At 47.4% G+C, this 21,669-nt stretch overlaps 1 protein-coding gene across 1 annotated transcript in view; it reads left to right on the top strand.

Annotated features, from left to right (window-relative positions):
- The window catches only part of LOC310823944 (uncharacterized protein), an 11,818-nt gene extending 1,001 nt beyond the window's left edge, over window positions 1-10,817 (top strand). The window contains exons 2-6 of the mRNA XM_083696885.1: window positions 3,804-3,845; window positions 4,217-4,522; window positions 4,991-5,266; window positions 5,858-5,983; window positions 9,390-10,817. Of these exons, the coding sequence (XP_083553011.1) occupies window positions 3,806-3,845; window positions 4,217-4,522; window positions 4,991-5,266; window positions 5,858-5,983; window positions 9,390-9,457 (816 nt within the window). The 5' untranslated portion in view covers window positions 3,804-3,805 and the 3' untranslated portion in view covers window positions 9,458-10,817. The remainder of the gene's footprint in view (window positions 1-3,803; window positions 3,846-4,216; window positions 4,523-4,990; window positions 5,267-5,857; window positions 5,984-9,389) is intronic.
- Window positions 10,818-21,669: the final 10,852 nt, after the last annotated feature.

Below are 21,669 nucleotides of genomic sequence, written 5' to 3'. Positions count from 1 at the left end.
CGTGCACACGCAGCGACCACTCGCGCTCCAGAGAATGCGGTGTTTTGTTTGTTTAATAAGTGTTTGCCCGAAAGTTTGTCGTGTTCGTCTCGTCTGTCTGCGTCGAAATACAAGTACAGTCGACAGGCTCTGCTAGACATCTGCGAGAGCAAGATTTACAACGTTTTGGACACCACAACAGAGACACTCAAAGAGCTCGGATTACTTCGCCGGCCCGCGACTACTCGACCCGACCCGACTCGACTCGACTCGACTGCCAACACTCCCCCGGAAAGGAGAGGTCGGAAGCGGTGCGCGAGGAAGCAGAAGAGGGGCAAGCGCGGAGGTATCCGGGCTAGGCTAGCGGCTAGTCCAACTCGCCCAGCCATACCATCCATCATCCTGGCCAACGTACGATCCTTGGACAACAAAATTGATCATATACGACTGCTGAGGTCAGCGAATCGGACAGTGAGTAACTGCTGTGTACTTGTTCTCACTGAAACATGGCTGAACGACAACATCCCCGACTCCGCTGTACAACTTGAGCAGCTGACATGCTATCGAGCGGACAGAGCCCTCGTCAACGGAGGTAAACAGCGTGGCGGCGGAGTTTGTGTTTACATTCGTGATGCGTGGTGCCGGGACGCTGTGGTAGTATGCAGACACTGTTCACCACTGGCGGAGTTTATGATCATAAAGTGCCGTCCTTTCTATCTGCCGAGGGAGTTTACTGCGGTCTTGCTAGCCGCAGTATACATCCCTCCAACCTCCAGCAACAGTGACAGGAATGCGGCACTTTGTGAACTGTACCAGGCCATCAGTGAACAACAGACAGCACACCCAGATGGATTTACCATCCTCGCTGGAGATTTTAATCATGCTGACCTTAAGACTGTCCTACCAAAACTCCATCAGCATGTCAATTTCCCAACAAGAGGGGAAAACACCTTGGACTTGGTCTACACTTCTCACAAAGGAGCATACAAGGCCTCCCCCCTCCCCCACATCGGACTCTCTGATCACATCACTGTCATGCTAATGCCAGCATATAGGCCCAGAGTGAAAGTCGGAAAACCGGTCCGGAAAGAGATAACTGTGTGGCCGGAGGGGTCCAGGTCTGCTCTCAAGGACTGTCTTGCAACAACAGACTGGGACATGTTCAAGCAAGCAGCCACACAGAACAACCATACGGACAATGAGGAGCTCACAGACACTGTCCTCTCCTACATCCGTAAGTGCTCTGATGATGTGACCCACAAACAGACCATCATCACTCGGGCTAACCAGAAGCCATGGCTGACAGGGGCAGTCCATCGGCTGCTGAGGGCCAGAGACAAAGCCTTCAGAGCCGGGGATGAAAATGGCCTAAGAACAGCGAGAGCCAGCCTGTCCCGTGGCATCAGGAAAGCAAAACGGGACTACACCAACAAGATTACCTGCCACTTCAAGGACAGCAGAGACACGCGGAGCCTGTGGCAGGGCATTCAGACCATAACGGACTACAAGCCCGCGCCACAGACCTGCGACAACAACATCTCTCTGCTCAACAACCTCAACAGCTTCTTTGCACGGTTTGAAGCAACAAACACAACAAGCCCACAGAAAACCCCACCCCCCCCCCACGATCAGGTCCTGTGCCTGTCTGCTGCCAGTGTGAAGAGGACACTCTCTACCATCAACCCCCGCAAAGCAACAGGCCCAGACAACATCCCAGGCCGTGTGCTGAGGGACTGCGCAGAGGAGCTTAAGGATGTCTTCACGGACATCTTTAACACTTCTTTGCGTCAAGCTGCTGTCCCATCACATTTCAAGACCTCCATCATCATACCTGTGCCAAAGAAATCCGCTCCATCCTGCTTCAATGACTATCGCCCTGTAGCACTGACCCCCATCATCATGAAGTGCTTTGAACGGCTAGTCATGTCTCACATTAAGTCCATCCTCCCCCCCACCCTGGACCCCTTTCAGTTTGCATACCGAGCAAAACGTTCCACAGAGGACGCAATCTGCTCTGCTCTCCACCCAGCCCTCACCCACCTGGAAAAAGCAGACTCATATGTGAGAATGCTTTTCATAGACTTTAGCTCAGCATTTAACACCATAATCCCGCAACAACTGATCTGTAAACTGGACCAGCTGGGGCTCAACACCTCCCTCTGCAACTGGCTGCTGGACTTCCTCAGCGAGAGACCACAAGCAGTACGAGTCGGCAACAACACCTCGAGCAGCATCACACTCAGCACAGGGGCCCCCCAAGGCTGTGTGCTCAGTCCCCTGCTCTTCACCCTGCTGACTCACGACTGCACATCAACCCACAGCACCAATCACATGGTGAAGTTTGCGGACGACACAACTCTGGTGGGTCTCATCTCCAAGAACGACGAGACCCACTATAGAAAGGAGGTCAACCTTCTGACCACGTGGTGCAGAGACAACAACCTCCTGCTGAATGTCAGCAAAACGAAGGAGATTGTGGTCGACTTCCGGAGAGGGCACACCGAACACCCACCACTGACCATCGATGGTGCTGCTGTGGAGAGAGTGAGCAGCACCAAATTCCTGGGGGTGCACATCAGTGAGGACCTCTCCTGGACCACCAACACCGCATCACTGGCGAAGACAGCCCAGCGGCGCCTCTACTTCCTCCGCAAGCTGAAGCGAGCGAAAGCTCCCACACCTATCCTGACAACATTCTACCGAGGCACCATTGAAAGCATCCTGTCCAGCTGCATCACTGTGTGGGGCGGTAGCTGCACCGAACACAGTAGGAAAGCACTGCAACGCATTGTGAACACAGCTGCTAAGATCATTGGTGCCCCACTCCCTTCCCTGCAAGAGACTTACTCCACCCGCCTCACCCGCAAAGCTACCTCGATTGTGAGCGACGCAAGCCACCCCGCACACAGTCTGTTCAGCCTCCTGCCTTCTGGAAGAAGGTATAGGAGCCTCCGTGCCCACACCACCAGACTCACGAAAAGCTTCATACCCCAAGCTGTCAGGAAGCTAAATTCTCTCCCCTCACTTCCCCCAGCCACATCCTCCAAGCTGTCAAGAAGCTGAAACCACCACCCCCCCTCCCAACCCTTCAGCCCCCCCCCCCCCCCAAAAAAACACTACGGACTCTGGACAATCCACTATTCTATTGCTACAATGCACTATTGCACTATTATTATTTTTTTTATACAGAATACACAGTATTTGGCTGCTACTTACTGTCTTTACTGACTGCTCTTTTTGCACTGTTTAAATTATTTTTATTGAATGTTTTACTTTTAGTATGTGTTATCTGTTGTGCCTGGGCACTTTATCTGTCTCACCGTGGGAGAGTGAGAAACGTCCTCTCGATTCCTTTGTATGTCTTGACATGTGAAGAATTGACAATAAAGCCACTTTGACTTGACTCTTGAGAATAGGTTTCGGTCGATAGTGGGCAGTCTCGGACTCAGGTTCAGATTCCAAGATTAGGCCTCCCGGTGGGGTCATCTCCCTGGGTGGTGTTGTGGTTTTTTTGTGGCGTTGAGGAGATCTTGTCTTGCGTCTTTTGGCAGTCTTTTGGCAGCTCGTAGCTTTTGGCGCCATCTCCTGGTCCTTAGATGTCCTTTCCTTCATTGTTCTGACCCCGCTGGGCCTGGGTTGGTAACCTTTGGTATGGTGCTGAGTATCGGCGACTGTGTGTGTGTGCGTGTGTGTGTGTGTGTGTGTGTGTGTGTGTGTGTGTGTGTGTGTATGTGTGTGCGCGTGTGTGTGTGTGTGTGTATGTGTGTGAGAGTGATATTTCTAATGTCGTGAGTCACATGAGTTTCTCTCTCTGTGTGTTTCAGTCATGAGTTCTTCCATCTACTCTGGACACACGCAGTCTGAAGGTGAGTTAGGGTTAGGACTAGAAATGATACAAGCAGCGCTATCTGATAGAACTTCATTTCTATTTACTCATTTCATTTATTAAGATTTATTCAAAGCTGATCTATCCCTAAAAAAATAAATGAATAAAAAGTCCTGTGATTGACCTAGTTTATGAACTCATGTTGAATGATCACTTCTGAAATATGTGTGTTTGGTGTCTCTGAGTCTCATTCAGAAAATGTTGTAGAAAATCTAAACCTCTGGATTGTTGTGTCCCTCCCTTTGTCAAAGAAAGAGTAAAAACAATAAAAAATAATAATAGATTCATCAAAGACAGCGTTTGTGTTCTTGCACTTTACAATTTCACACTTTCACACCTGTTCGCTTCCAGGGAGACGCCCCAGTGCTGTCCTGAGTGCGTCTCCTGCATGGTGGCTGAATGTTGGAGACTCAGTGACTCTGAGCTGTGAGGTTGGAGACTCGTCTACAGGCTGGACATTCTCCTGGTACAGGGCGGTGTACGATAGACAGGGTTCCTCCATAAAGCAGCTACCAGACAGTGAGCGTGGGGCTGGAGGCTCCTACTCTGTCAGTCCTGTTGGTCTGAATCACACAGGGCTGCATGTGTGTAGAGCTGAGAGAGGAGACCCAGTCTATTATTCATACTTCAGCTCTCATCAGCTCCTCTGGGTAGCAGGTGAGTTACGGATGGACTGTTTCAACTCTGAACTATGACCCTGTCTCAGTCTGAACTTTGACCCCCCTCTGTCATTCTCTCTCTCTCTATCTCTGTCTTTGTGTCTCTCTCTCCCTCTCCTTCCCTCTCCCCCTCTCTCTCTCCCCCCTCTCTCTCTTTCCCTCTCCCCCTCTCTCTCTCTCTCCCCCTCTCTCTCTCTCCTCCCCCTCTCTCCCTCCCTCCCTCCCTTCCACCCTCTCTCTCCCCCCCCTCTCTCTCTCTCCCCCTCTCTCTCCCTCTCCCCCTCTCTCTCTCTCCCCCTCTCTCTCTCTCCTCCCCCTCTCTCCCTCCCTTCCACCCTCTCTCTCCCCCCCCTCTCTCTCTCTCCCCCTCTCTCTCTCTCTCCCCCCCCTCTCTCTCTCTCTCCCCCCCCCTCTCTCTCTCTCCCCTTCTCTCTCCCTCTCCCCCCCCTCTCTCTCTCTCTCCCAGGCCTCTCTCCTCCAGCCTCTCTGACCGTCAGTCCCAACAGATCTCAGTTCTTCTCTGGTGAGAATGTCTCAGTGAGCTGTGAGGTGCAGGGGAACTCTACTGGATGGAGAGTGATGAGCTTCACAGAGGGTTCCTGGCTGTCAGAGTGTCTCTCTGTTAAATCATCAACTGGACCCACATGCCTCCTCCCCTCTGTATCCACCTCTGACAGTGGAGTGTTCTGGTGTGAGTCTGGGTCAGGAGAGTACAGCAATGCTGTCAACATCACAGTGACTGGTAAGCTGTTGTCACTTCTACAGTCGTTAGGGTTAGGGTTAGGGTTAGTACAGGGGGGGTAGGGATAGGGGAAGCTGTTCAGTTGTACAGTTTTTTGGTGTCTTTGAGTCTCATTCAGAAAATGTGGTTGTAGAAAATCTCAACCTCTGGATTGTTGGGTTAGGGTTACGCAGGTCAGAGGTCAAGTTACTGGACAACTGTTTCTACCAAAATGATGTCTTATTCATGACCTCCAATAATACCAACGTGTTCTAACTCTGATTCCTCCTCCACCTGCACCTCCACCTCCACCTGCATCTCCACCTCCACCTGCACCTCCACCTGCATCTCCACCTCCACCTCCACCTCCACGTCCACCTGCACCTGCATCTCCACCTCCACCTGCACCTCCACCTGCATCTCCACCTCAACCTGCACCTCCACCTGCATCTCCACCTCCACCTGCACCTCCACCTGCATCTCCACCTCCACCTGCACCTCTATCACTACCTCCACCTCACCCTCCACCTCCACCTCCACCTGCAACTCCACCTCACCTTCCACCGTCACCTCACCCTCCACCTACAACTCCACCTCACCCTCCACCTCCAGCTCCAACTCCACCTCCAGCTCCAGTGGTCTTCATGTCTCTGCCCAGGCTGCTGTGTAGTTTACTGGTGGTGTTCCCCTACCTGCTGGTGACCATCGTGCTGGTGGTGAAATGCTGCAGGGCTCCAGGTAAGAACCCTCTGCCCTCTACACCTACAGCTAGCTGACCCTCCTAAACACTCCCCTGTCTACACTACACTACAGCTAACTGACCCTCCTAAACCCTCCCCTGTCTACACTACAGCTAGCTGACCCTCCTAAACACTCCCCTGTCTACACTACACTACAGCTAGCTGACCCTCCTAAACACTCCCCTGTCTACACTACACTACAGCTAGCTGACCCTCCGAAACACTCCCCTGTCTACACTACACTACAGCTAACTGACCCTCTTAAACACTCCCCTGTCTACACTACACTACAGCTAGCTGACCCTCCGAAACACTCCCCTGTCTACACTACACTACAGCTAGCTGACCCTCCTAAACACTCCCCTGTCTACACTTCACTACAGCTAACTGACCCTCTTAAACACTCCCCTGTCTACACTACAGCTAGCTGATCCTCCTAAACACTCCCCTGTCTACACTACACTACAGCTCGCTGACCCTCCTAAACACTCTCCTGTCTACACTACCCTACAGCTAGCTGACCCTCCTAAACACTCCCCTGTCTACACTACACTACAGCTAGCTGACCCTCCTAAACACCCCCCTGTCTACAGTACACTACAGCTAGCTGACCCTTTTAAACACTCCCCTGTCTACACTACACTACAGCTAGCTGACCCTCCTAAACACTCCCCTGTCTACACTACACTACAGCTAGCTGACCCTCCTAAACACTCCCCTGTCTACACTACACTACAGCTAGCTGACCCTCCTAAACACTCCCCTGTCTACACTACACTACAGCTAGCTGACCCTCCTAAACACTCCCCTGTCTACACTACACTACAGCTAGCTGACCCTCCTAAACACTCCCCTGTCTACACTACAGCTAGCTGACCCTCCTAAACACTCCCCTGTCTACACTACAGCTAGCTGACCCTCCTAAACACTCCCCTGTCTACACTACACTACAGCTAGCTGACCCTCCGAAACACTCCCCTGTCTACACTACACTACAGCTAACTGACCCTCCTAAACACTCCCCTGTCTACACTACACTACAGCTAGCTGACCCTCCTAAACACTCCCCTGTCTACACTACACTACAGCTAGCTGACCCTCCTAAACACTCCCCTGTCTACACTACACTACAGCTAGCTGACCCTCCTAAACACTCCCCTGTCTACACTACAGCTAGCTGACCCTCCTAAACACTCCCCTGTATACACTACACTACAGCTAGCTGACCCTCCTAAACACTCCCCTGTCTACACCACACTACAGCTAGCTGACCCTCCTAAACACTCCCCTGTCTACACTACACTACAGCTAGCTGACCCTCCTAAACACTCCCCTGTCTACACTACACTACAGCTAGCTGACCCTCCTAAACACTCCCCTGTCTACACTACAGCTAGCTGACCCTCCTAAACACTCCCCTGTATACACTACACTACAGCTAGCTGACCCTCCTAAACACTCCCCTGTCTACACCACACTACAGCTAGCTGACCCTCCTAAACACTCCCCTGTCTACACTACACTACAGCTAGCTGACCCTCCTAAACACTCCCCTGTCTACGCTACACTACAGCTAGCTGACCCTCCTAAACACTCCCCTGTCTACACTACACTACAGCTAGCTGACCCTCCTAAACACTCCCCAGTCTACACTACACTACAGCTAGCTGACCCTCCTAAACACTCCCCTGTCTACGCTACACTACAGCTAGCTGACCCTCCTAAACACTCCCCTGTCTACACTACACTACAGCTAGCTGACCCTCCTAAACACTCCCCTGTCTACACTACAGCTAGCTGACCCTCCTAAACACTCCCCTGTCTACACTACACTACAGCTAGCTGACCCTCCGAAACACTCCCCTGTCTACACTACACTACAGCTAACTGACCCTCCTAAACACTCCCCTGTCTACACTACACTACAGCTAGCTGACCCTCCTAAACACTCCCCTGTCTACACTACACTACAGCTAGCTGACCCTCCTAAACACTCCCCTGTCTACACTACAGCTAGCTGACCCTCCTAAACACCCCCCTGTCTACACTACACTACAGCTAGCTGACCCTCCTAAACACTCCCCTGTCTACACTACACTACAGCTAGCTGACCCTCCTAAACACTCCCCTGTCTACACTACAGCTAGTTGACCCTCCTAAACACTCCCCTGTCTACACTACACTACAGCTAGCTGACCCTTTTAAACACTCCCCTGTCTACACTACCCTACAGCTAGCTGACCCTCCTAAACACTCCCCTGTCTACACTACACTACAGCTAGCTGACCCTCCTAAACACTCCCCTGTCTACACTACACTACAGCTAACTGACCCTCCGAAACACTCCCCTGTCTACACTACACTACAGCTTGCTGACCCTCCGAAACACTCCCCTGTCTACACTACACTACAGCTAGCTGACCCTTTTAAACACTCCCCTGTCTACACTACCCTACAGCTAGCTGACCCTCCTAAACACTCCCCTGTCTACACTACACTACAGCTAGCTGACCCTCCTAAACACTCCCCTGTCTACACTACACTACAGCTAACTGACCCTCCGAAACACTCCCCTGTCTACACTACACTACAGCTAGCTGACCCTCCTAAACCCTCCCCTGTCTACACTCCACTACAGCTAGCTGACCCTCCTAAACACTTCCCTGTCTACACTACACTACAGCTAACTGACCCTCCTAAACACTCCCCTGTCTACACTACCCTACAGCTAGCTGACCCTCCTAAACACTCCCCTGTCTACAGTACACTACAGCTCGCTGACCCTCCTAAGGGTCATTGAACACTGCCCTCTGGTGTCAGAATGGGAACACTGCCTTCTGGTTTCAGAATGGGAACACTGCCCTCTGGTGTCAGAATGGGAACACTTCCCTCTGGTGTCAGAATGGGAACACTGCCCTCTGGTGTCAGAATGGGAACATTGCCCTCTGGTGTCAGAATGGGAACACTGCCCTCTGCTGTCAGAATGGGAACACTGCCCTGTGGTGTCAGAATGGGAACACTGCCCTCTGGTGTTAGAATGGGAACGTTGCCTGTAGTTGTGTGAATAGGACCAGAGATTGTATAAACTAGAGATACGCCTCTCCCTTGATTCACTGTTGGTTCTGACAGAGACGGGGAAGATGGCGCCTGTCCCATGTGGGGATACATTTCTGACCAATCACCACGCAGTTATAGATTAGCGTTACTGACAGCTGTTCTTGCTAGGGTCGTGTTGCTAGGATCACGTATATTATTTTATAGCCCGGTTCTAACTGGTAATTAGCCAGTATTTACTAAGAAACTATGAGGTAACTATGTGGTAACACGCGTTTAATTGAATATCACATGTTATTTAATATCAGTAATGATACAAAATCATGTTGTTTTATTCCTGTGTTGAACAGCTCAGCCTGATGAAGAGAAGCCAAGCAATGATGTCATCATGATGTCAGATTTGGATCCTCAGGAGTAACTGAACGTCCAGCAACAAGACATGGAAGCTATTTTAGCTCAGCTTTAAAGGGGCAATCTGGGATTGGTACATCCATGTTGGGACTCATAAATGAATGATATACAGGATAGCCATTGAGTATTGAAGAATATGACTTATAAATGCCTCATGAATTGACTTCAACTGACCCCAAAATATGAATCAGAAGACAAAATATCAGGTTGTTTTACTTAACCCTAACCCTAACCATTATGAAGTTAACATGTTAAAACCATCATGAAGTTAACATGGTGAAAACCATTTAAAATGTCATGGATGGTCAGTTATTTCAACCATCGCTCCGTCTCTGAATTTGAGAGGTTACATTTCTCTAGCCCCGTCCCTCAGCCTAGCGGGGAGACCGTTGTTTGAATCCCAGATTGCCCCTTTAAGAAAATGAATGTTGTTTTATCATAGAAAAAGGGTTTGATGCTTTTTATATTTCGAAGGATGTTTTCTGCTTTTTAAGGTCAGACTGAGGTCTAAGGTGAGCTTTGCTTGAATAAAAACAATGTTAGCATAGAACAACAATGTTATTTACTTATGCTTTTACTTGTATTCAGAAATATTTTTGCTTAATCGGTTGTTTCTTTATTTTGATATGCATTGTTTTTTCATTAGATTATGTTAAAGACATCTTTTCTTTAGAATTTTGAAATATGTTTTGCTTTTTAGAGGTATTTTAAGAAATCTTCTTTTTCCATTGGTATTAGTCATTAAACCGGCCGATAAGACATTCCTTCTTTCTGCTTGGAGCTGGAATGTTGTTTCACATCGTTAGTTTAATGTGTTTTTAACATGCAATTACATGTTTTGATGGCGTTTACCAGACCGTGTTTACCAGACTGTACCAGATCGTTGTTGGGAATTTATTTTTATAAATACAGTTTATTTTTGCTAAATGAAAAATACATTACTGCAGTGTGCTAAATTTACTAATGTGGTGGCCTGTTGATAAATGAGAGATGGATCAAGCATTAGTCCCGTGGTACGTTGGATTAATACATGGAGAGGTCAAGCCAGGCTATCAAGAAGGATGTTTCAACACATGTTTACACAAAAAGCTGTAGTGGAAAAGTACCAGACTAGGGAGGGACAAACCAGAGCAGGTGTGTTATCTCACTAGCAGGGCGCTGTCTCCGCTGATGGGACCAATCGTGTGCCAAGGGGCTGGGACCAGCCCGTGCACCAACAAGGGAGAGCCAAGTCTAAACCACGGCTTCTCCCCAACCAAACAGCCAATCACATCATTTGTGTTACTGCTTTACGTGACTGTTAGAATCCATCCATTTTTGGAGGGTTGGTTACAGATTAACAGCTTGCTGTTCCTTGCCAAAGTGGTCCTTGTATAAGCCTGAAATTTTGACATAAATAAAATAGCTAAAAGTAAGAAGTTGTTTGTCTGATCCTTAAAAAAAAGAACACGCTCTGACACCATGTTGACCAGACCACGCGGTGACATCATATCGCTGAGTCTACCTTTAACTGAATCTTATCTCGGTGTCTGGGGTTTCTGAAGGGATGCTTTTCTGTGTCTGTGTTCATTGCATCGATCGATCAGGGCGGGAAATATGTATATGAACATGCAATGCAACAGTGGCCTTCATGTTTGCAGTGAAAGTTTGAGAGTATCGATCGGAAGATGAAGAAATGGATTGACTTTCAAAGAGTAGGAAGTAAAATGCAGAAGGAGACTTTGAGTGGATGCTAACTGGTATTGAATGAAGGTTGCTGTTATGATGTGAAGTTTATGATGATGGTATGAGGGTTGACAAGACATTATTATAATAACAGTAGCTGGTTTAATGTAAGTACTTATCTATCAATCATGGGGGCAGGCAAATTGAATCCAAACTTGAATTTGCACATTGAAAGTCTGAGAATACAAACTAAAATATGAAGGAATGTTTGGCATTGAAAGAATATGAACTAAGTAAGAATATTTGGTGTCAAAGAACATTTTAAATTAAGTTTGAGATGTCAAAAGAATGAGGTCACCCGGTAAAAAGACATCATCAGGAAGAGAATACTATTCCATTGTTTGCTTCAGACAATTCAAATTCAAATTCAAAGTGTTTATTATCATATGCACAGTAGAAAACATGTTTCCCTGTACAACGAAATTCTTGCTTTGCTGTCCGCAGAATGCCAACCAATGTAAAATATACAATAAAAAAGAATATACAATATATACTAAACAAATGTACAAGACAGCAAAATTTAAGGCATAAAATAAAATAGCAGCAATAATAATAATAAAACAGTGCAAACATAGCAGTGCAATTATGCAAACTAGTTATGAGGTAGTAAGGTTATATTAATCTCCTATGGGTTGTTTAGGAGCCTGGTGGCAGTGGGAAAGAAGGAGTTCTTCAGTCTGTTGGTCCTGCATTTAACACTTCTGTACCTCCGGCCTGAGGGTAGAAGTGTGAACAGTCCGTGCTGGGGGTGGGTGGGGTCCTTGAGGATGGAGGCGGCTCTCCTGTGGACTCTGCGGTGGTAGATGCTCTGCAGAGAGGGCAGTGGAGTCCTGGTGATTTTCTCAGCGGTCTTCACCACTCTCTGCAGGCGTCTGCGGTCCATAGCAGTAGTGCTGCCGTACCACACAGTGATGCAGCTAGTTAGGATGCTCTCAACAATGCAGCTGTAGAAGTTGCTGAGGATCTTGGGCGACATGCCAAACTTCCTCAGCCTCCTCAGAAAGTACAGCCGCTGTTGGGCCTTCTTAACCAGCTGAGTGGTGTTAAGTGTCCAGGTGAGGTCCTCGCTGATGTGGACGCCCAGGTATTTGAAACTGCTCACCCTCTCTACTTCAAGTTCCCGGATGTACAGTGGCCGATGAGGTCCCCTCTTCTTCCTCATGTCCACTATCATCTCCTTCGTCTTGTCCGTATTGAGGGTGAGGTTGTTGTCCTCGCACCATGTTACCAGACTGGCCGCTTCGTCCCCGCCAGTGATGCATCCTATCACTGCGGTGTCGTCTGCAAACATTAGGATGATGTTGTCCTTGTGGGAGGCGATACAGTCGTGGGTGAACAGGGTGTAGAGGATGGGGCTGAGGACGCATCCCTGTGGGGTGCCAACATTTGTAATAATGCTGGCTGAAGTCCTATTGCCAATCCTGACAGACTGGGGCCTGCCAGTCAAAAGGTCTAGGAGGCCAGTCACAGAGGGTGGGGTGCAGGCCAAGTGTGGACATTTTGTGGATGAGTCTGTGGGGGATGACTGTATTAAAAGCGGAGCTGTAGTCTACAAAGAGCGTCCTGATGTAGGAGTCTTTGTTTTCCAGGTGGGAGAGGGAATAGTGGAGGACAGCAGCGATAGCGTCTGAGGTGGACCTGTTGGGCCGGTAGGCATACTGCAGGGGGTCTAGGGTGTCTGGCATGCTGCTCTTAATGTGTGCCAGTACCACTCTCTCAAAACACTTCATAATGATTGGAGTGAGTTCCACTGGCCTGTCATCATTCAGGCAGGCAGGTTGGCTCTTCTTGGGAAGGGGGACGATGGTTGTGGTCTTGAAGCAGGAGGGAACAGTGCTGTGACTGAGAGAAAGGTTGAAGATGGAGGTGAGAACATCAGCCAGCTCGTTGGCACTTGCTCTGAGAGCCCGCCCAGGGATGTTGTCTGGTCCTGCTGCCTTGCGGGGTTGATCTTCCTCAGGGCTTTGTTTACCTGGCCTGATGAGGTGGTTAGTGGAGGGGAGGGGGGTCGGGTGGTCCCGGTGTCTGTGTGCCTCCTCTCTGTGCTGTGGCTGGAGGTCTCAAAGCGGGTGTAGAAGATGTTTAGGTCGTCCGGCAGGCTGTCTGTGGAGCTGATGGTGTTGGTGGTGGTCCTGTAGTCTGTGATGTGCTGCAGGCCTTGCCACATCCGCCCGGAGTCAGCAGTGGAGTAGAAGCCGTCCAGCTTCTCTCTGTACTGCCTCTTGGCCGCTGTAATGGCTTTTTTCAGTCCATACTTTGTACTCCTTGCCTGATCTAAATGCAAGAGAGCGAGCACGCAGCATGTGTGCAATGAAGCAATGAAGACTCTGTTGTATACTCCTACTTTTACTGGAGTACAACTGTTCATAAAAAGGCATGAGACGGAGGAGTGGTTCTTCTGGGTAATTGTGTTCATGTCAGAACACTGGAATCAGCAGAACCAGAACACACCAGGTATAGAAAGGATATGTGACGGTGTCTTCGGAGGGACAAACTTAGATGGCCAAAACATAACATACCCTTTACTTTTGATGTTCCCTTAACAAAAGTAAAACATTTCACTCTGTATATACTTTCTTTAAAGTCTCTGTTTCAAATAAACTCTGTTAATATGTCACAGTCTCTATTGTGGTATGTATAATTACTTTTAACAAATTAACATGTTAATTAGCAAAACATGTTTTGATAATATAGAACTATTGCCTGAACTAGGGAAAGAGGGTAGACTACCTGGTTTCCTGGACTGAACCCTGGGGATTATTATGCCCCAATGCTGTGGGTTATTCTCTAGACTACAGTGTCAGTCTATCCGGAGGTCGACTGTCTCTTCTGGGGTAAATACGACCTGTGGGTAAGCCAGTCACTGTGTCTTTGGGTGTCTGTGGGTAAGCCAGTCACTGTGTCTTTGGGTGGGGTCTGTATAGGTCCTGGTCTGGGCGAAGTGATGCCTGGCGTAGGCACCTCAGCAGGGGTAGGGGTGTCTTGAACTGTGTCCATTCTGGACGCTGGCGTCTGGGGATCTTCAGGTAATGGAGGTGGTTCCTGGTAAGCCTCCAACTCTGGATCGAAGGGTAATGGCTGTGGTGAGTCATTACAGGAACCAGAAGCGTGGAGTAATTGATCAATGTGTCTTCTCCAGATTAGATGACTACTGGTTTCTACTGTGTAAGACACTGGACCTGTTTTTGCCAAAACTGTCGCTGGTGTCCACTTTTCCCCCTTGGCATAGTTCCGGGCGAGAACCCGGTCACCCGCTGTGAAGCTCCGCAGCCTTGCTTTCCCTTGTCTCTCTACCTGAGCTCTTTGTTGACGGTGCCCAACCTCTCTTGTCTTTTGTGGTCTCAGGAGGTGCAGACGAGTGCAGAGTTGTCTCTTGAGCAGAGCCGTGGCAGGAGACACCTTTGTGGTAGCATGAGGTGTGTTACTGTAAGACAACAGGAAAGCACTGAGGTGCCAGTTAAGGGACTGCGTACCTAAAGACCGCTTCACCCTCACTACCCCCCCTTTACTAACCCTAACCCTGAGTCCTCTTCTCCCCTGCTACCCCCCTTTACTAACCCTAACCCTGAGTCCTCTTCACCCTCACTACCCCCCCTTTACTAACCCTAACCCTGAGTCCTCTTCACCCTCACTACCCCCCCTTTACTAACCCTAACCCCGAGTCCTCTTCTCCCCTGCTACCCCCCCTTTACGAACCCTAACCCCGAGTCCTCTTCTCCCCTGCTACCCCCCCTTTACTAACCCTAACCCCGAGTCCTCTTCTCCCCTGCTACCCCCCTGTACAAGTTCTCTCCTGCTAACAAAATATATTTAAAAAAAATAATAATAATAATAATTAGCCTACTGGCATTACGACTGCCAATGGCCCCTGGTGTGAGCATTGATTACTTTGTCTTATGATGACTGTTGGATAGATGATTCACTTACTTAAACAAATGTATTGTTGTATGTGGCTTTGGATAAAGGCGTCTGCTAAATGCCATGAATGTCAAATGTAAAAAAAAACTTGAGAGCTTCATGGTCTGCATGAATCTTTCAGCGAGCCCATTGGTGGCTGGGTGATATGGCGCAGACTTAATGTGTTGGATTCCGTTGAATGTCTTGAACTCTTCAGACACTAGTTGTAGGCCATTATCACTAACAAGCTGCTGTGGTAAACCAAAACGGCTGAAGATAGACCTTAGCTCTTCAATGGCTCTCTCTGAAGAGGTGCTTTTCATGACGGCAACCTCAGGCCATTTGCTATGAGCGTCGACCACCACTAAAAACATGTAGTTCTCCAGTGGTCCAGCAGAGTCGATATGGACTCTGTGCCACGGTTCTTCAGGCCAGTCCCATGGGTGTAATGGAGCCAGCTGTGGGAAGTTTCTCCATTTTTGGCAGGCAGAACATGACTTTGCTTTCTCCTCTATATCTGCGTCCAGGCCTGGCCACCAGAAATAGCTGCGTGCGATATCTTTCATTCGCACCACACCACAGTGTCCAGAATGGAGCTCATCAAGCACTTTCTCTCTTAGTGGCAGTGGAATGATGACACGATAGCCCCACAATAAGCATCCAGACTGGACTGACAGCTCGTTCCTTCTCACCAGGTAAGACTTCAAACTGGGTCATCTCTCCTCTCTCTATCTCCCTCCCTCTCTCTCTCTCCCCCTCCCTCTCCTCCCTTCTTCTTTCTCCCTCTCTTCCTTCCTCCCCCCCTCCGTCCCTCCCTCTTTCTCCCTCCCTGTGACGACGTCCATAACCTCAGACAGGACTGGATCAGCGCGTGGGTTTCATCACATGAGATGAGGTCACGGGAGCAGCAGGCACTTCCATGAAGTAGAATATCTGGGCTTGTGTTGGTTCAGCGTGTGTGACTGGCAAGGGGAGCCTGGAGAGCCCATCTGTGTTCCCGTGCCAGTCTGCTTTCCTATACTTTATGTCATACTGGTGAGCAGACAGTAACAGAGTCCATCTCTGCATGTGACTGGCTGCCAGTGACAGTATGCTAGTGTGGGGACCAAAGACAGAGGTGAGTGGTCGATGGTCAGTCAGTAGCGTACACTTTCTGCCAATAAGATACTGGTGGAATTTCTTTGCTCCAAATATTACAGACAGTGCTTCACACTCAATCTGTGCGTACCTGCTTTCTGCCTGGCTCAAGGTCCTCGATGCGAAGGCAATTGGCCTCTCTTCCCCAGATGGTAAGATGTGTGACACGACTGCACCCACACCATACGGTGAGACGTCACATGCCAACTGAAATGGTAGTTTGGGGTCGAAATGAGTGAGGGCCTCTGATTCAGAGAGGGCCAACTTGACTTCTCTGAAAGCTGCCTCACATTTGTCTCCACTTCCATATCTTGCTTTGGTTTAAGAGCTCATGCCGTGGCTTCAGCTTATTGGCTAGGTTGGGCACGAACTTTGCGTAGTATGTCAGCAGGCGAAGGAATGATCTCAATTGACACACATTCTTCGGGGACGGTGCATCCACATTAGCCTTCACCTTTGACGGGGCCTTGTGGAGTCTGTTACTGTCAATTACATGGCCTAGGTACTCAACAGAAGATCTGAAAAACTCACATTTAGTCTTCCTTATTCTCAGACCATAATCCTCCGGTCTTTGTAAGGTTGCATTCCCGTCCTTTTTCATGATGAGATATCATTGATGATGGGTAAAGGATACTGTTCTGCAGTCAAAACAGGGTTCACAGTGACTTTAACATCACCACAGATTCTTAGAGACCCGTCCTTTTTCATGACTGGCACATTTGGTGTAGCCCATTCACTCGTTCTCACTGGTTCCAATACTCCACTCTTCACTAATCTGTCTAATTCTGCCTCTACCTTGGGTCTGATGGCATATGGGACAGGTCTAGCTTTTAGACACTGTGGTGTGCATCCTTAATTACTGTCAGCTTAACTGTAATGTCTTTCATGCTGCTGAGTTCTCCATCAAAAACCTTGGAGTGCTTCTCCAAGATCACCTGTAGGGGGCCGGTGTCTCCGTCATTAACCAGGAACACATCCTGCCAGTTCAGGGCTGGACAGTTTCCCTTAAAGATGTAGAGTGGAAGAATCTTTTTTTGCTTGTTGTGTTCAACTGTCACGTCCACAACTCCTAACACTGGAACAGCCTCACCTGTATACATCCTTAATCTCAGGTTTGTCATTCGTAGAGCAGGTGCTGCAGCTTCTCCTTATAGACCGCTTCTGCTACCATGGAGACACGTGTACTGGTGTCTACTTGCATCCGCACTGCTTGGTTCTCCAACAGTGTCCAGTATCCATCATCAATGTCCCTCACAGATAGAACACACACTGTGTCATCGTCAGACTCAGAGCTGCTCTGCTCATCCTGATCATGATCCATCTTATTCACATGTCTCTTTTTGTTTCTGTGGAAGCCACTTGTCTTCTTTTCAATGTGCTGTTTGTGTGTTTGGGTGGTTTTTGTTTTACAGGCGCGTTCAATATGGCCTTTCTTACCACAGTTTGTGCAGTCTAAGTCTCTACAGCAGCACTCTGACTCCTGGTACCCTGTTTTACCACAACGGTAGCATGGCTTGCCATCTGCTGCCTTGTTCTTGGACTCATAAGACAACTGATGTACTTGTGTTGATGCACTTAGTTGCTGTGCTTCACGAGCAGCCATCTCCATTGATGTGCTTATTCATATGGTATTTTCCAGTGTCAAATCAGCCTTAGAAAGTAGTTGTTTCTGGATGGACTCACAACGTAGGCCACACACCAATCTGCCACGTATGGTGTCATTGAGCACACGTTCAATTCATGTTCAGATTACCGTTTCAGTGCAGCAACGAACTGTGAAACAGATTCCTTTTATGGAATCTGAACCAGCGTCTGCGATCCGCTGCTGTGTTTTCTTCAAATCGTCTTATTTTTCCAATTAGTGCCGCCATTTTCGTATTGTATCTGTTGTTTTACATTGACTTCAGCAATTAGCCTTATCCTTATGATCTTTATGCTAATTTTCCTTTTTTAGCCAGTCCACTGTCTATCTCCGTTTATTGTTTGGTTTAACTTACGTCTCCAGAATAATTCATGTCAGGGTCGCCAACTCCTTCAGCCTCACGCTCTCACGCTGCCCAAACACCGCGACAGCCACAGAGAAGAACAGGCGAACGTGTTGTGGTCCAAGTGTTCCTGGTCCGGTAACGGTCCAAGTGTTCCTGGTCCGGTAACGGTTTTAGTGTTCCTGGTCCGGTAACGGTACAAGTGTTCCTGGTCCGGTAACGGTACAAGTGTTCCTGGTCTGGTAACGGTTCAACCGAGAAAACCACCTGACTCTAGAAGACCGCTGAGGATTCAAACCCGCTGTTTGCATCTTAAACGACTCTCTGATTGGTGGCAATGCTTATCTCCATGTTGTTTGGAGAGCTGCTCAGCAGGCCCGCCTCCCTCCCTCCCGCTGACCTGTCCTGAACCAGGACTAAGACATCTAGCAACCATTAACTAACCAACCCACTAACTAGATTATATATAGTATAGAATATTTGTTTTGAATAAATGCTCTGTAAATTAGAGTAAATTTAAGCTAGCTTAAGCTATGTACAGCTAGCTAGCTTACATTAGCTGTGTGCACGGCAGAGAGAAATGCTAAACAATGGCGTTTTTCTATGTAACTATTTAGTGAGCTACTAGATGTTTTCAACTAGTTAGCGAGCTACTAGATGTTTTCAACTAGTTAGCGAGCTACTAGATGTTTTCAAGAAAGACTTGTCGACTCTGTTATTCCAGATGAGCGTATTGAGGTATTTTAAGAAGGCGAGAGAGAGAAAGAGATGAGGACCAGCATTAGCAAACAGTGCAGAGGAAGACAGGGACCGAGGCGGCAGGAATGGAACATCGTCAAAGGAGATGTGGAAAATGGAGATGAGACACAAGTGAAATCTTCAGAAATGAGACCATCACAGGTAACTTGGCATCAGTGTCCACACTTTTGTTCAGTTAGCAAATTAAAAATCGATATCTCTTCCCAATTTCTGTAGAGAGAGAGTGAGTCACATATTCCATAAAAAAAAGGAAGAATGCAGGGGCGTCATATGGCTCCTAATTTAACTCACAGTGGACCAAGGAGTGACCTTTCATCACGCCTGGGACGATACCTTTCATCATGCCTGGGACGACACCTTTCATCATGCCTGGGACGACACCTTTTACCTTTTGGTGTGCAACCTGCCGGAAGGAGGTAGAATACAGACACCAGGGCAGAGCCCATGTGACTCGCCACATCAACAGGGAATCACACTTAACCCTCGTATTGTCTTCACTTTTTGGACCCTTTGGAAGTCTTCGGGTCAAATTGACCCGGGACATTATTGGGGCTTTAAAGGCAATACAAAAATACAAATTTCCATTCAAAACTCTTTAACATATATTGTCTTTATCTCAATTCCAAACAATATAGATAACATGTATGATTAATATTTGCAATTAATCTCTGCTAGATCATATTTAACAGTGGAAGTGTAATTCGTTTTTTGTGATAAAGTTATAATTTATGGAAAAAATCTGCTATAATAAGGACTTGGGTGGAATGCTTATCTCTGAAAAGTTGAAATGAAACAATGTTTTCATTGATGTTTATTATTTTTGAACAGATATTGAGATATTCTTATTATAATCAAGATATTCTTATTACTATCAAAGCTGTGAAAAGCAAATACAGGTGATGAACGACAATAGAAACACGAGAACCAAACTTAGATCGATTTAGTCACTGGATATGAAATACATCTCTCAAAAATGTCTCAAAAATAATTTGAGATGATTTACAATAAATAGAAATACAAAACATGAACAACATGTACACTGCTTTATTCACTGTCAATGAAATACAGTACACTGAAAAATACATCTTTCAAACAATTCTGAAATAATATTGGATACATACAATTTGATGTTGTGTGATGTTGTGGCCACTGAGGCCCTGTGACATATCCAGTACCACCCGTGTCCCCTGGTGTCTCTCAGGGTCTCCTCCCTCTGGCTTCCCAGAATGTTTTGTAACAACATTGTGCAGATTCTGTGTGTGTGTGTGTGTTTGTATGTGTGTTAGTGAGTGTGTGTGTGCATGTTTCTGTAAGTCTGTGTGTCTCTGTGTATATGCGGGTCAAATTGACCCGAACACCTTGTGAAGGACATAAATGTGTAAAGGGGGTATAGCATGTGCACTCAATGATTTGTTTTTCTTTGACATGTTCTTCACAGTAAATAAGCCAAGGCCATGGAGTTTCAGGTTGAAAAATTGTTTCCTTGTATATTTTTTCTTCAAGTAAAAATTTAAAACGGGTCAATTTGACCCGAAGACCACACAAGGGTTAAACCGTTATCACTACGAGTTCCAACCAGATATGTTGACCCGGAGTCATACACTACCCTTATAATTTCTCTTATTCAGTTTTGCCTTGTGCACATATTTGAACTCCTTTATCAGTTACACACATTTGAATCAACTTATCATTAATCAGTTACACACATTTGAATCAACTTATCATTAATCAGTTACACACATTTGAATCAACTTATCATTTATAAGCAGTAATGCAGTTTACACCTATTTGAATCAACTTATCATTCATAAGCAGTTATGCAGTTGCACCTATTTGAGGGATAGATGGAAGATAAAATGTGTTTCAGGAACATCCTCAGCCGCGGTGTCCCTCGTCAGGTCGGGCCCCCGGCTGCTAAGCTTTTTCTCCTTCTCTTGCCGTGTCGTGGTGATTCACCAAGGTTGCTCTCAAACCTCGGGCCGATCCTGCCGTGCTTAACTGGGAAACGTTGGGAATGGTGTTCAGGCCGGGGAAAGGCCGTACTAGACTCACCCTCGGTGACACAACTCAAACACCCAATTTAACCAACTCTTACGTACACACACACACACACACACACACACACACAGGAGAAGGAACAACATGTGCGTTGGATAGATAGACAGGTGAAGGAATCTATGGAAAGTGAATTACAGAACATGTCCATGTTGTACCGACAGAGAAGGAGAGCTGTCTTCACATCCACTCCCTGCTATCTTACACACGGCAACGTGATCCAGCATCACAACTCAAACACCCAATCTAACCAACTCTTATATACATACAGACACTCTCTCCTGTGTTATTCTCAGAGTTCATCATCAGTCTGATTTGATCATCTAATCATTCATCTGGATTGTTTCACTGTCAGTTGCATTTCCATCAAAAAATCAAAAAAACATGTAAGCTTCTGTTTTTTGTCACTCAATTACAGTCTATTTCACTATCAGAAGCATTTCATTTAATAATATATATATATATATATACAGTACACCCTACACCCTACACACTACACCCTACACCATAAACACTAAACACTACACCCTCCAAACTACACACTATACACTACACCCTACACACTGGGAGAGGGAACATCTGTACATCCAACATCTCAGTGAAAACACACCACTATCCAACTGCATCATGTTATGATCCATCATCTTTGAGCCTTTGGTGT

The sequence above is a fragment of the Argentina silus genome (genome assembly GCF_951799395.1).
Source record: "Argentina silus genome assembly, chromosome: Y".
Lineage (NCBI taxonomy): Eukaryota > Metazoa > Chordata > Actinopteri > Argentiniformes > Argentinidae > Argentina > Argentina silus.
The sequence above is the reverse complement of the archived record's forward strand: the minus strand, read 5'-3'. Positions and strand labels throughout refer to the sequence as shown.